The 15,095-nt window shown below is 33.8% G+C and overlaps 1 protein-coding gene and 1 pseudogene across 1 annotated transcript; both read right to left on the bottom strand.

Annotated features, from left to right (window-relative positions):
- Nucleotides 1-1,551: 1,551 nt before the first annotated feature.
- Nucleotides 1,552-3,529, bottom strand: LOC146907836 (uncharacterized). The gene is made up of 3 exons (XM_085727678.1): nucleotides 2,919-3,529; nucleotides 1,933-2,697; nucleotides 1,552-1,827 (listed from the first exon to the last, which is right to left on the bottom strand). The coding sequence occupies exons 1-3, from the start codon at nucleotides 3,459-3,461 to the stop codon at nucleotides 1,687-1,689; spliced, it is 1,449 nt and encodes a 482-aa protein (XP_085583804.1). The 5' UTR covers nucleotides 3,462-3,529; the 3' UTR covers nucleotides 1,552-1,686.
- Nucleotides 3,530-10,495: 6,966 nt separating this feature from the next.
- LOC146907835 (3'-5' exonuclease-like) lies at nucleotides 10,496-11,335 on the bottom strand (annotated as a pseudogene).
- Between the last annotated feature and the right edge of the window lie 3,760 nt (nucleotides 11,336-15,095).

The following is a 15,095-nucleotide window of genomic DNA, read 5'->3' as shown; positions in this document are numbered from 1 at the left end:
GTTTGTTGATCATTACCATTCTGTGAACTGTCAGCAAGACCTCAATGGTGAAAAGAAGTCTACAATTGAAGTCTATGTTTTTACTAGGTCATTTATAAGTATTGCAACACATGTGGAGTGCTTTTTCATGAGGACGGAGCTGTTCCAGTGGAAGCTTGTTGGAATTAGGCTGCACTCAATGTTTGTGGCACCAATATATGCTAAAGTTCTTACGTTTTCAAGTCATAGTGAGGTATTTCAATCCCTTGTTGATGCCTATACACATGCTTTGCTGGAACTGTTAGAAGAATTTGCCGTGGTGCCTTATTTTGATCAGCTTGATATTGAGTGGTTGTTTAGAGTTAATGACATAGTCGGTGCTGTTTTACAAAAGTTTTATATCATTTTTTGTGATGGGAAGCAATTAAATATATTCCTGGAAGTTTATGCTGCCACCATGCTTTATAGTTACCTTGACTTTTGGTATGTAGAGGTTTTTATGCCTTCTGTTTTGGCATCACCTCCATATTGGTTCTATGTATGGTGTGGATTAGTGGATATGGGTTACAAGTTTGTTACAATGCTTAGAGAATGTGAAGTGGTCATTTGGCGCATAGTGCTTTTGGAATGCAATAGTGTTAAGCAATTGGAGGAATCAATTGCCAAAAAATTTGTTGAGCTGGAGCAAACAGGGTTATCTACCAAATTAGCCACTCTACTTTTGGCAATTCTCAATACTTGTACATGGGATCCGGGTGGTAATGGCTATTTTTTCTATAACGAATGGTCTCTACAATTTCATCAATGGGATCCGGGTGGATGTTCTCTTGTTCATGAGAAGGTCCATCTGACTTGGAAGCAAAGGAATGACATTACTATCACTCAACAATCATTGAGTCAACCTTGAGGACAAGGTTGATTTTTAATGGGGATGGTAATGTAATGAGTCAAAGAGTTGAAAGGGGTATTATAGGAAATGTGAATGTGAACTCTTATAAATAAGAGAAAGCCAAGGGAAAAAGGCATGGAATATGTGTGATGTCAACATTCTTCTTCTAATCTCTTCTCTCATTTTACTATCCTTATTTTCCTGCAATTGTACTCTCTCATTGTTTGTTCATAGTAAAACATTATCAATTAATTGAGATTTCCTTATATCAATTTTAGTACCATTACACAAAACATATCAATGGCAAGTTAAAGTAGCAAATTAATCCACACCTTGCGGCTTCTAAACAATTTCTTGACACAACTTGTGGAGGTCATAGCTAGCATTGTCTATTGAAAGGTTTAATTTTTGTATCCTTGCATAGTAACTACATTAGTTTTAGCTTTTATTATTGTAGGGGGGTAGCAAATGTGATGAAATAATAGAACGTTCATTGGCAACATTCTACCATAAAACTTTACCTTATTGAATCTGACCGTGTGTATTATTTCGTGTGAGGTTATGCAAACAACATTTGATGGATGAGTTCATCAGTTTGTGTCATTCTTGTAAAGCCAGTGAAGTGGAACTTAGGAACAAAACATATCATTGACATAAACAAAAGACACTAACATTGCTCAATATTCAAAACATAAATATATAAGTACTAAACATTTCATGAAACTAAATATTGGACACTAAAAAACAACACATTAAACATTAAACACCATGATTTTGATGTTGTTTAATCGCCTCAATTCATTACTGTAACAAGAGTATCAGTTTGAGGTATTCTCATCCTTAACTTTGAGCTCATCCTTAACTTTGAGAAGTGTTTCAACCTTGACTTTAAGAAATGGACCAAGACCATTAGTCAGAGCAGAAGACGACATCAAGGAAGCTTTCAAAATGCCAAGACCCTGCAAAAAAAAAAATCCAAAGGAATAAAATGAACCATTGTGTTGTGTAAATGAAGTTTGTTGAAACAATGAATACTAATGTGAAAGTAACATGCTTTACTTTACCTCTTTTTTTCCAATGGTGATCATTCTTTCCTCCAAATCGGAAGAAGGAATCCCAAGCTTACTCAAAAATGAAATGACAGAAACAGAGGTACATGGCGTGACAACCAAGTCATCAGTCACCATGTAAAATGCTGGACTCTTCATGAATCCTCTTCCACCACAATCACCATACGCTTCGCCATTTGATGATTGTGGCTCCAAAAACTTCAATGGAACACATAACTCTCTCGAAGTAATATATGGATCTTCCAAAGCAGTTAAATGTGCATGGAAACCAGTTCTTCTCCTATTATGTCTAGTGACACAAAATATATTAGGATCAGGCATTTCATCAAAGGGCAACAACTGGTTATGGAGTTTGAATTGGTAGGCAAGTTTAGGTTTAACCAGCTTATCTTTTAAATCAGAAGATTTCAAGTATGTGTCACTGTCCAATTCAAGAATGCTCTTGTATAAATTGTCTATGCTTGATCCACATGAGTTTCCCTTTAACATGTGTTCTACCCCGCCCAAGGGAAATGTAAGGAAACTAAGAATGAAGTCTGCAAAATCAGCATCAGCTAATGCAAATAAAATTTTGTTGTTGGATTTTTGCAGCATTACCTTCATTTTGATTTTCTTCCCTTCATTTTCATTAACACTATTAGTGTCAAAATCCAATACAACAGGGTTGGGCATTGAATTCTCAATATTTTGTTTCTTCAGCAAAAAAATGTCTGTCAAAGGTGTGTTTGAGACTAAAGAGCACTTCAACAAATCCAGTATCTACAAAATACAATAAACAATGCGCTATATTAAAAATGAAGCAATTTTTGCCAATAAAATACTAATATTCACATTATTAATTATATAATTACAAAAACTATACTAGTATTCACTTGCAAAATATTAGACTAAAAAAAATAGAAACAATCTTGACAAAAACATGGAATTCAGTAAACAAAATATTTATAACATATTGAATTTTCTGTAAGGGAAAAACATACCTCGTTGTAAGTGACATCCACGGTCATAAACTTGTAAGCACTGAAGTTTTCAAGTGCAAGAAGATTCATGGGTTCACAGATAGAATTTTGAAAACTATCAGACTTCACACCTAAATCATCAGAAATACAAAAAGTTGCTGCATCTGCAACAAATCCTTCTTTATCAATTTTTTCTTCATCAGCAAGATATATCGATTGAGACATAAAACTCCCGCAACTGCATTTTAAATTTGAGAAAGTGGTCAACAAGCCACCACTGGATTGACGACTACAATCCCAATCGTCGCATATTAAAAACTTAGTTTCCTCCGAGACATCGATGTTATGCTTTAATTTTTGGCAATATTCTTCCATTGAATTCTTTGGTTGAAGAAGCATTTTCTTACACGCAGGTGTCCAAAATTGTTGTTCTTCGAGATTGGCCACACTTTCATACAGCGTGCTAATGCTTCCAAAGCTTACTTTCTCAATGTTAGATGGCGTGTTAACAAGCCTAGCAATTGTAGCTAGGGGAAATGTTAAGAAACTAAGCATGATATCCATGAAATCTTTGCCTCCTTGAGCAAATAAAACTTTATTTTTCTCTTCATCGATCAGAATTCTTAGTGAAATTTGTGTGGCCATGATAAAGTAAATACTAGCGTAGGAGTAACTTGTAAATGTTAAGTATGATGATGTAATTTTCTTCTCACAAAGATATATAAAGAAATTTGTAACACATGATCAATTTTATTTTGTAAGTTTCAAAACAATTAATAAAGCTAGAGAGAGGAATCGGTAAGGTTCAATGGATTTTAATTTTTCACCAAAAGAACGATTGAAATCCGGCGTGTGTCCTGCAATTAAAGTTAGGGAAATGTTAACTTGTGCCCTCAAGACACAAGTTAATGAGTCAAATGTAGAAACTTTTTATTGGAATTCGTATATTGCATTTAATTTGTTGACTTTTAATTAGTTGAATGCACAAATATTAATGAAATATTTCTATTTTAGGATTGCTTAACATGTGCCCTTAGGGCACAAGTTAACATGACCCTTAAAGTTATTATATCAAAATACGAGAACATATAGACGTTGTTAAGGTGTGAAACTTATACGTGACCAATTATGGATGGGCAATTATTAATATGCCAATATCCCAAACAAATGATGATTCGACGGTTTCAAACGAAATAATGTGGATTGGAAAATGCAACGTCTCAACAGGAAAACAAAAGGAGTTCTAAGTACTGGATTTTTGGTGGTGTTCAGGGTTTGAACCCCGGACCTTGCATATTTTAAGTACCGATTTCATTCCACATTAAGTGACTCATTTGTAAAAAAAATTGTCCAAAAAAATTACTTATTTTAATTTTTAAAGCAATATTAATTACATTTTCTCAATCATTCACTTAAATTAATATTAATTTCATCACTCTAAATTTAATATCTTTCACTTTATATTTATTATTGTAATGTTGAATGCACAAATACTTGATAAGGGTACTTAAAATCATTTTTTTTTCTTTCACTTATATACTTCATTAGTCACTACTAATATATGTGAAATGAGCAAACGACACACTTATTTTGGTACAAGAGAATACTCCATGTTATTGATTCGAAGAATTGGTAGGAGGATTGCTAAAATTCATCTCTTTTCAACACCTTCATTAATTTATTGGATGAAATCTTTCACCATTTATGTGCCATCTATTTTCAAAATATAAGTGTAGGATCGACATTGATTTCCCCAAAAAAATTGTGTTGGAGAAAATGTTAGAAAAAATGTTAATGGCATTTCTAACATCAGTAGATTATTGTCAATAAATTGGTAGAAAATATGCATGTTAAAAGTTTATTAAATTTTATTTCCATGGAAAATAGTGGAAAAAATTCATATGAAGAAGGATTAAATCCATGTGTAGCTACTCATCCAATCAAATCACATCTTGATGCTATTTTTTTAAAATTAGTTTCTTAAATATCATTAGAAGTATTTTTTTTTGTGTGTGTGTGTGTGTTAGCCCTCATGTTTTTAGGAAGGGGGGCCATAGTAATTCGGAGTTCGCGGGAGGTAATGATTCGTCTTAGGTAAGCTCATTAACAATAATTGAGCTCAAATACTGTTTTTATAAGTATTTATTTGGAGCATCTGTGAATATAATTTTTATTGTTTGTGCATAAAAAATTAATTTCTTAAAATAGTTCTCGGGAATAATACAAATGTTAGCTGGCCATCCTTAACTAAAGATGAGGTCTTGTTAATGAGTGTCATGTGACATTTCTCAACTACAATGTGGCACACGACTTTTTTGTTTTATTCTCTATCTCTTTCATAAAAGGTTTTTGGTTTTTTACGTTATTTTAAAATGTGGTTGTCAATGTGTCATGTTGTGGTTGGACAATATCATGTGACATTCCCCGCCATATTGTCGCACAAGTGGAATCCCTAAACGTATAGTAAAATTAAGTACGGAGTTCTTATCGGAAATCTCTAGTCGATACAACATTTATTTTATTTTCATCTAATATTCCCTTCTTTATTGAATTCCACCCCACTTAGTCACTACAATAACTATAATTAATAAGGATGTTTTAATAAATTATACTAAGTTTACCATTAAAATTGACGCAACTAAACATTTCTGTAAAAATCGCACACGGCTATTAAAATGAGACGGAGGAAGTATTCACTTCCCTTGATCAATTAATGAGTGAACAGGGCTTATTTATAACTTCTAGCATATAGTAGCGTATACTACATTAGTGTGTGTAGGTGGTTGTAGGAGTAATTCTCAAGTAAATAATAATAGCTTGAGGTAAAACCAAACTACTTTGCAGTTATTTTAACTAACTGTGTGAGATGATGATATTGTGTCTTTCTCTTTCTACATAAACCCTGTAAAAAGAATAACTAAAAGAATCCCAAACAAACACACCCTTTATCTTGTCAAACAAAGTAAAGTGTAATTGGATTTCTTAACTATTCTTGGTTTGAAGGAATATACCAAGACCATTAGTCGTCTAACCAAATGATATGGCCAAGACCATTAGTTATATTTCTTAACTTTTGTGGTGAATGAGGTGTTGGACTTTCTCAAACAAAAATATTGTTTGATATTTAAGGTGGACTTTGAAAAGGCCTATGAGTCGGTGAATTGGAAGTTCTAATGTTGAAGTTTGGATTTTTTTGGGTAAGTGGATAAGTGGATTAGTTGGATTAAGGTGTGTTTCTTTGCGGAGAATATTTTGGTTCTTGTAAATGGGTGTTCAACAATCCAAGTGGGAATTCAAAAAGGGCTTAAACAAGAAGATCCCTTAGCCATTTTTCTTTTCCTTTAGGGTGTGTTTGGGAAGAGGGTTTAGGAGGGGAAGGGAGGGGAGGGCTCAGTTTTATTTTTTAAATTACGAACAATGTAAAATGTCATTTTAGTATAAATTAAGTGTTTTTGAAGTATTATATGATCATTTATCATGTTGTTAATTCAATTTTTTAAAAATCATTTTATAATTTCTTTAAATTTAAAAAGGAATGTAAGCCCTCCCCTCCCTTTCCCTCCTAAACCCTCTTCCCAAACACACCCTTAGGTTGTAGAGGGATTGGGGGAGCTTATGAAGAAAGAGGCGTCAAAAGGTTTCATTAAGGGTTTCAAGGTGGGCAAGTGGGACATTGTTATCTCTCATTTGCAATATGTCGATGATACTATGTTCATATGCAAGGCTTGTGTTAAAAATATTTGGTGATGAAGACCATTCGTAACTTGTTCCATTTAATTTCAGGGCTAAAAGTGATGATTATTAGGGATAAATATTGATGTTTTATTATTCTTAATTGATGTTTTGGAAAAAAGGCTAAGTGCTTGGAGAAATAGATATGTGAGCCTTGGAGAAACAAAGTGTGGAAGTTGATCACGACAATTGAAAGAAAATTTGATCGCGGAGGGGGGGGGGGGGGGGGGGGGGGGGGGTTATGGGGTCTGCGACCGCTAAGAAGAAGATTTCATGGGTTAAGTATGGGAATCGAAGACTTAAAAATCGAAAACTTGTCTCTTCTTGCAAAGCGAAAATGGCGGTTGTTAAGTGACAAGAAGGTGTTGTGGATAGATGCATTGAAAGCTAAATATGGAGAATAGTGAGTTTCCCTTAAATATTTTTTCTATAATCAAATTCAAATTTTCCGTCTCTTTGGTGGGAGGATTTATGTGCTTCAGGTATGGGGGAAAGAAAACTCCCAATATTTGTTTTCATGTTTTGCAAGGAAAAGCATAGGACATGGGGAATCAATTTTCTTTTGGCATGATATTTGGATGATAGGTAAATCCCTATCCTTAACTTTTCTAAGACTTTACTCTTTATCCATCCAAACGAACAATAAGGTGAGCCAAATTGGCGGTGAATCAATGAAGAGTGGTGTTGGGAGATTGATTGGAGGAGGGATATGTTTGATAGGGAGGAGCAAGCATTGGTTGATCTCAACAGTCTTATTTCCAATAGTGCTGTCAATAAGGAGTTAGGCAATGGGAATTGGGTTCTTGAAGCTTCGAATGTGTTTTATGTGAAATCCCAATATGTTGATTTGAGCGCTTAAATGCATCCTCCACTAGATTTGAACGTGACATCTAGAACGAGTCTAAGGGGAATTTGGGCTAGTTTGGCTCCACAAAAATTTAAAATTTTATATTGGCATATTATTCTAGGTAGAATCCATATACAGGGGAATCTAATTAGAAGAGGAGTGTTGCTAGACGAAGTGAGTTTGGATTGTGTGTTGAGTCCGAGAAAACTAGAGGTGGAAGGTCATTTGTTTTGTAGATGTAGCTTTGTTGGAGCAATTTGGTATGTGATCTTTAAGTGGATCGGGATGGTGGCGATTTCACTTGGAAATGTTGTTTCTCTAATAGACTATTTCTTTACCTCTTATTGGGTTAAAAAGCATCGAAAATGCCTAATGCTTATTTGACATACAACATTTTTTAAGATTTGGGAAGCGTGTAATCAAGCTATTTTTTCTTCAAAATTTGGTGGTGGCTGAGATAGTACTCTCTCCGTCCCATAATAACTGAGCCATTTGCAAATAAAAAATGTCCCAAAATAACCGAGCCATTTCACTTTTCAATACAATATTAATTACCTTTTCCCTTTATAACTCTAATTAATACTACTTTATTACTCCCAATTCAATATATTTCAGGAAATACTACTTTATATATTTTTCTTTAATATGTGTGAAATGAGCAAATGACTCAGTTAATCCGAGACGGAGGGAGTAAAAGACATCAAAGTTACCTCTTGGTGATGATTTCTCTCTTGGAAAAGGGGGACCATATATACTATGAATGATTTTCGAATCCTCTTCTAATTTGTTTAACTTTTTGATGTAGGTCTCTTGTTTTTTGTGGGTCAGATACCCCTTGTACTTCTCCCGATTTGCGTGTTAAGTATTCTTTGTATTTATTAAAAATGCTATTAAAATTAAGTAAGGACTAAACTTACAAGGTTGCAATTTTGTAGGGACCAAAAACATAATTAACCCTTGTTTATAAAACCAAATACTCCATATAGCTTTTTGTTGTTGGTCCTAACTAGGACTTTACTAATATAATTTTTTCATTTGTTATTAAATTAAATTGTATACAATTATTATTAAGTGAGGTTGTTTATTGTTTATTTTGCTTATCATTTGTCGCATGAAAATGCTTGAGACACTCTTTATTCAACATTGTTTTCAACATCTATTCTTTTATTGGGTGAAACCAATATTTGACCATTGTTATCAAAAACCCGACTTAAGTCCCAAAATCCTGGTTTTTGCGACTTTGTGTAGCTTCAACGACTCAAATCCATAGCAAAGTCCCAAAAACAGACAAAATCCTATCAAAATCGCACAAAATCGTGAAATCCATTCAAAAACGCAGGATTTTGATGGATTTTGAAGGATTTTGTTCATTTTTTGATAAGGGTTAATTTATGACCCAGTTCGTAAATAGTCCCGATTTGAATCCATGACCCGTTCTATAAATACCCAAAAGGCTAAAAAATTTCATTCTTTCACTTCCCCCACCTTTATGTATATGTATTTTGTGGACTTTGAACTTTAGTCATTTATGACTATATGCAATTTATAACATATATTTAACATTATTTTTGTTTTGGTACAATCCTCGATTTTGATTGCGATTTTACGAGTCCCGACTTTGCTATCCTACATGGATTCTACAAAAGTCCTTGAGTAAAATTCTTCGATTTTGATTGCGATTTTACGAATCCCGATTTTGCTACTCCCTTTCGACTTGAAGTAAAGTCCCGATTTTGATAACCTTGTATATGACCAACTACTTTAAGTGGAACTCATTTTCAAAGTGTCTTGACTGGTGTAGGTGCTGTCTGCAGCAGTGCAGTGTGTTACTGCCTGGTTTTTGCCTTTGTGAGGTGCTGCCATTGCAGTCAAAATCCTGACATAAATAACAAAATCCAGGATTTTGTGACTTTACTCAATTTCAATGACTCAAATTCATAGCAAAATCCCAAAACGGGCAAAATCCTAGTAAAATCGCACAAAATCGTGAAATTCATGCAAAAGCGCATTTTGTCCATGTTTTATACGGGTCAATTTTCACCGAGTTCGTTAATTGACCCAGTTTGTACCTGATACTAGATTCTATAAATACATAAAAGACCACATTTTTTTAATTCTTTCACACCACAATGCCTTTTCACCATGCATCTAATTCAAAATAAACTATAGCTAATTAGATTGTCTCTTCTCTTCAATTCATCATCCTTTCCTTCAATCCATCATCGTTTCATCTTGAATCCATCATCCATCATTTTTTCCATTTCTTCTTCATCCAAATTGCATGTTCGTTTTCTTCGTCTTGAAACTTAATAGTCACTTACTTACTTATGAATAAGTATTTTGTTAGACATCTACGATTTGTCTTTAAGTATTTTGTCTAGGTTGTTTAGCATTAATATGACTACTAAAGAATATTTTACATCTAGGCTTTTAGTCACTTATGTATAAATATTTTGTGGACTTTAAACTTAGTCATTTATTACTATATTCAATTTATAACATATATTTAACATTATTTTTGTTTGGGTCCGGTTGACGAGTGTCCCCGGGACACTCTTTAAGCATTACAAATTAGGAAATTATTTATTAAAAAAATTAAATAGTTCAATTTCCAAAACACTGAATACACAACTTCTGGTAGAATCCATCGATTTTGATTGCGATTTTATGATTTTTGATTTTGCTACTCTATATCGATTCCACAAAAATAGTTGAGTAAAATCCTTCAATTTTGATTGCAGTTTAAAATTTTTGATTTTGGTATTCTCTTTTGACCTGAAGCCAAGTCCCGATTTCAACAACCTTGGGTGCTGCTGTTTTCGGCCAATAGCACAATGCTCTTGCTTGGGTTAGGCCTTCTGTTGGTGCTTAGTTTGTTGCTAGGGAGGCTTGTATTATTTTGAAGGAAACCCACATACAAACATAATTCAATAAAATAAAGATTGAAACGTTTTTATTTTGAAGAGAGAAAAATCATAATACATAAATCAAAAACCCCAAAATTGCTTTACATAAGGAACTAAACCAATGCACCAGATTTCTACTCTAGACAGCACAAACCTAAAAATTAAAATATCAAAGGAAAGCAACCCGAAAAAGAAAACTGACTAGATCAATAAGTAAGAGAAATCAACCGTTCAAACCCTAGCAACGAGCATAAAGAACCTTTCCAATCTCAAATGAAGCAAAGGCATCAATGCATGCATTCAATAAGTAAGAGAAATCAACCGTTCAAACCCTAGCAACGAGCATAAAGAACCTTTCCAATCTCAAATGAAGCAAAGGCATCAATGCATGCATACTGAACTTGCTGAGGAGTAAGCCTCAGATTATTCCACCTACTCATAGTAATCTTCTTTGGTTTTTCAAGATCCTTCCCAAGAACAATTAAAGCCAATCTTTTAAGTCCAGCACTTCTCAGATGTTCACCCAATCTCTTAGCAGCAAGTGAACCAAGCTCAACGAAGTTTGCAACATGCAAGGAGTAGTCTCTATTAAGCTTCTTCACATCATCTTTGATACCAACACCAACGAATGTGTTATCTCGGTTCTCAAGAAACGCAACAAGTGATTCTGGGACGCGTGAAGCATGGTAGATTTGAAAAACAAGGCATGCTCTCTCTATGCAGAGTTGAATAATTGCAACAGGGTTATCCATGTTGCGTTGCCAGTTTGGGAGCCACTCAACATCGAGGCCGACAAGGTTGCTGCCGAAGAGAGGAAAGTTTGAGATCCAGTCGTCAACCACGAAAGGAGTATGTGTGACCGTTGTGTGAATGGTTTCAGAGTGGAAGAGAACATCATACTTATTTTTATGGTAGCTGGAATTGCGGTCACACTCAACTATTCTGATGGACATTTTGGATACGAAGAGAACGTAATTTCAAGAAAACATGATTTTTTTTTCCCCCTTTGTTCGAAGTGTGTTATCTACCTTAAAATATCGAATGAACCATGCTTTTAAGAACCTTCTTAATTTTCAAGGAACGTCTAAAAAGAGTTTAAGGTGTTAAAAAAACTCTTAATTTTGAGGAGACAGAAGAAGGAGATAAAGAGAGGAAGAAATTGATTCGAAGTTTCAGAATTTTTTTCGGTGTATGAAGTGCACTATGTGAGCTCTCTATTTATAGAGAAAATTCACAACTAATATGTGAGAAACTTTGAGAACAAATAATTCACAAATTAGATCTAGTATAAAAATATGTATCAAAATATATCATATTTAGTACAAAAATATATTATAGAGTACATAAATATATTACTTTGTATCAAAATATATTTCAGATCATGTATCAAAATATATTCGATTGCATACAAAAATATTTCAGATTGCATTCTAAAATACTCATGGACTAAAAAGCACTCTTTAATAATAATTAAATTAATTATTTAATTTTTAATTTAACATTTCTCTTGTGCTTACTCGTTCACATAATTATGTACCTCTCTTAGAGGTACACCCCCACTATATAAACACTACTATTATATCCGATATGGAACTTCCACTTTTTTCAATCACACAACACTAATTATACCCAACGTGAGAATTAGATAATTTCTAACATTAAAAATGGGTAACCTACTGTTGGTATTCTTGAACCTCTCTTAGGTAGGATCCTTAGTTTGCCAAATGATTCTTGGTGGATGATTCATATTATGATATCAGTCATATATATCATGAGGTAATTCTTGTAATGATGCCCTTGCTCGCCTATGCCATTCTGGCGATTTCCTTAAATAATTCTCATATTATAATTCTCACATGGTATTGACAAGTGTAACACCATTGAACCCCATAAGCAATATTTAATGAAAATAAACAATAAATTCAAAAAGGTTCAAGATGTAACGTCATCATTTTCTCAAAAACATGCATAATTCGGATTTATAAAATCTCGCAGCGGAATACAAACAACACCTCAAATAATCATGGCTAATCTAAGAATCTCAACAACATGTTTCAAATCTCATAAATGCATCAACAACAGAGTTCTCAGCATAATCCAACTATAAATGAAAAGTAAAGACTCCTGACACATCCTAGTCAGAGCCCTAAACAAAACTCCAAGCAACAAGAAAATCGAGGAAAGCGCCAAGATAAGCCTCAAGTACTCACGTCGTCTCAAGCGTCCTGATCCTTCATGTCTACACTATTTTTCAATGGTCAGGCGGTTAACCAAAGAACCATTGGGGGGGGGGGGGGTGGCAATATAATATCCACATAAATAGATATAAGCACAAATATATCACTCTAGAATTTCACGTATCATGCATATACATATATTCATCATTCCTAGATTACTAACATCATACCCTTGCTATCTTCATTAAATTATAACATCATAAGTCCACAAACAATTCTCATAATTATCACGTCATCAATAGGTTATCACATCATTCTCAAAGTTAACAACATTATCTCAAGTGTACAAGTATCACCAAGCAAATGTATCAAGTACACAACGTCACATCAATTCACATGATTCACCAAAGTCACAAAATCAAGTATGAAGCATTTCATATAATTCGTATGCTTGCAATATTATAGACACGACTCTACATGTTTTTGGTAGCAATGGATATCAGAGTTATATTACCAAGTGATCCCCCTCCAACCTTACGTAACAGAAATAATTTGGAATTATCTTACTGAATTAATCCCCACCAATATGTAACTTCTCCAAATAGACTCGACAATGCATAACTCACAACTTAACATTATATAATTCACATCATAATATAATATATCCCACCATTCGCATTATCAAGTAATTACATCCATACATCAACAATTCATCATCATCAAACAATCATCATCACCAAAATCACCTTCAAATCATCATTACGATTACCAACAAACATCTATCACAACCATGGAGCATAATCACACCAGTTAGCAATTATCGTATTCTAGACGAACAATCAATTCCTCCAAGTTAACCGACTTTTCATGTATACATATCATCACTAAAACTATCATTAAACATCACCTCGACAGTAATTCATAATCATTTACAACTTAACTAAGCATAATTCATCATTTGCCAAAGTCCGTCTATTTCTTACTTTCACCAAAGTTCGTCTATTTTCACCATTTCACACATACATTCAATTTCGAATCAAAACCAAGTTAAATCAAGCGTAGGTACTTAATTATACATCAATTAACTAGGTTTAAGTGTTTGGGTTGGCCTAGTGGTATTGGCTTGAGATCTGGGAGCGTGCTCATCCTCAAGGTCTTAGGTTTGATTCTCACCGGTGTCAATTTGGGTGGGCTAATTTAGCTTCTTCAAAAAAAAAAAAAAAAAAAGATTAACTAGGTTTAGGTGTTTGGGACCCAATGGTTTGCTTGAAATATCGAAAAACGACGAAAAATCAGACTTTCCGTGTACATGACAGGCCGCACGGTCGTGCAGCCATATAGCGAACCACACGCACCGTCCGTGCCTCCAGGTGCAGGGTCCGTGTCAGCCTAGCAGCAAAGGATTTTTATGCGTTTTGTCGATTTTGGCACGCGAGAATCTGTTTTCAAAAATGTTTTCGACCTTGATCGCGCCAAAACAATCCTAATAACTTAAATCATTTAAACCCTACTATATAACCACCTTTTCGCTTGAAAACATTTCAATTCAAATTAATCCAAAACAACTTATTTCACATAATCACTTAAAAATGACTTTTAGCTTAAAAACCCGTTTTTCTCCAATTCAATCCCACCCAAATCAATTTTCACAACCAGAAACATACTCATGTTCAAAATAACAACTTCATCAATTAAACATATATTCCAAATCATCAATCCATCGACATTCATGATTTTGACCCATTTTCACATAATTCACAAAACTTCACAATTCAAGCCAAACATCACAACCAACATCAACATATGATATATTCATCAACATTCAAACATATTCAATTATTCAATATGTGATTAAAACATGTTTTGAGCAATAATCAACAACAACTTCATGGTTTCACTTATTCCAAACCACCAAACATGAGTTTAAGCACATAAATAACTTAATTCCACAACATTTACTATACCCATAATTAGCAACTAAATCAAAGCACAAACATCAACTTAAACAATCATCAATTTCATAATTTCACAAAGCCAAACATGACCCAAATATCATAAAAGTGATTATAGCGTATTATGAGAATCTCTTCCCCCTTACCTTTGTCTCCCAAAAACTTAAGCTAGAACTTCAAGTCTTCCCCTCTACCTTGCCTTCCTAGCTTGATCTTCTTCTTCCTCTTCAAGGTTTTCTTCTTTTTATTTTTCTATCTGTTCTTACTTCTCTCTCTCTAGCCACTTTTTAGTAAAATTTATGAAATGAATATGCACAACCCTACTTTACAACTAGAGTTATCATTATATAGTCTCACTAAACGGGTTATATCTTCCTCATTGTTAATGGGCCTAATAACTTTCTCACCTCACTAAAATGACACTAAATAATTACCTCATTAAAATCTCCTACTAAAAACCCATGCACCACTAATCATAATAATTCCAAAAGTTACTACTAATTCTATCAGAATAACTCTCTACTCAAAATACTAAAATACCCTTAGTCCTAAAATGACTAAAATACCCTTATCACCTAAAAATC

This window comes from Medicago sativa, chromosome 7 (genome assembly GCF_051527215.1).
Source record: "Medicago sativa cultivar Bolivia chromosome 7, Bolivia_mono, whole genome shotgun sequence".
Taxonomy (NCBI): domain Eukaryota; kingdom Viridiplantae; phylum Streptophyta; class Magnoliopsida; order Fabales; family Fabaceae; genus Medicago; species Medicago sativa.
This window is presented reverse-complemented; position numbering and strand designations above follow the sequence as displayed.

Excerpts from the sequence above, each read along its gene's own strand:
- LOC146907836 (XM_085727678.1), bottom strand. The coding sequence starts at position 3,461 with ATGGATATCATGCTTAGTTTCTTAACATTTCCCCTAGCTACAATTGCT. Across the intron at positions 2,698-2,918 it reads TGGATGTCACTTACAACGAG|ATACTGGATTTGTTGAAGTG; the intron begins GTATGTTTTTCC and ends TGTATTTTGTAG. Across the intron at positions 1,828-1,932 it reads TCACCATTGGAAAAAAAGAG|GGTCTTGGCATTTTGAAAGC; the intron begins GTAAAGTAAAGC and ends TTTTTTTTGCAG.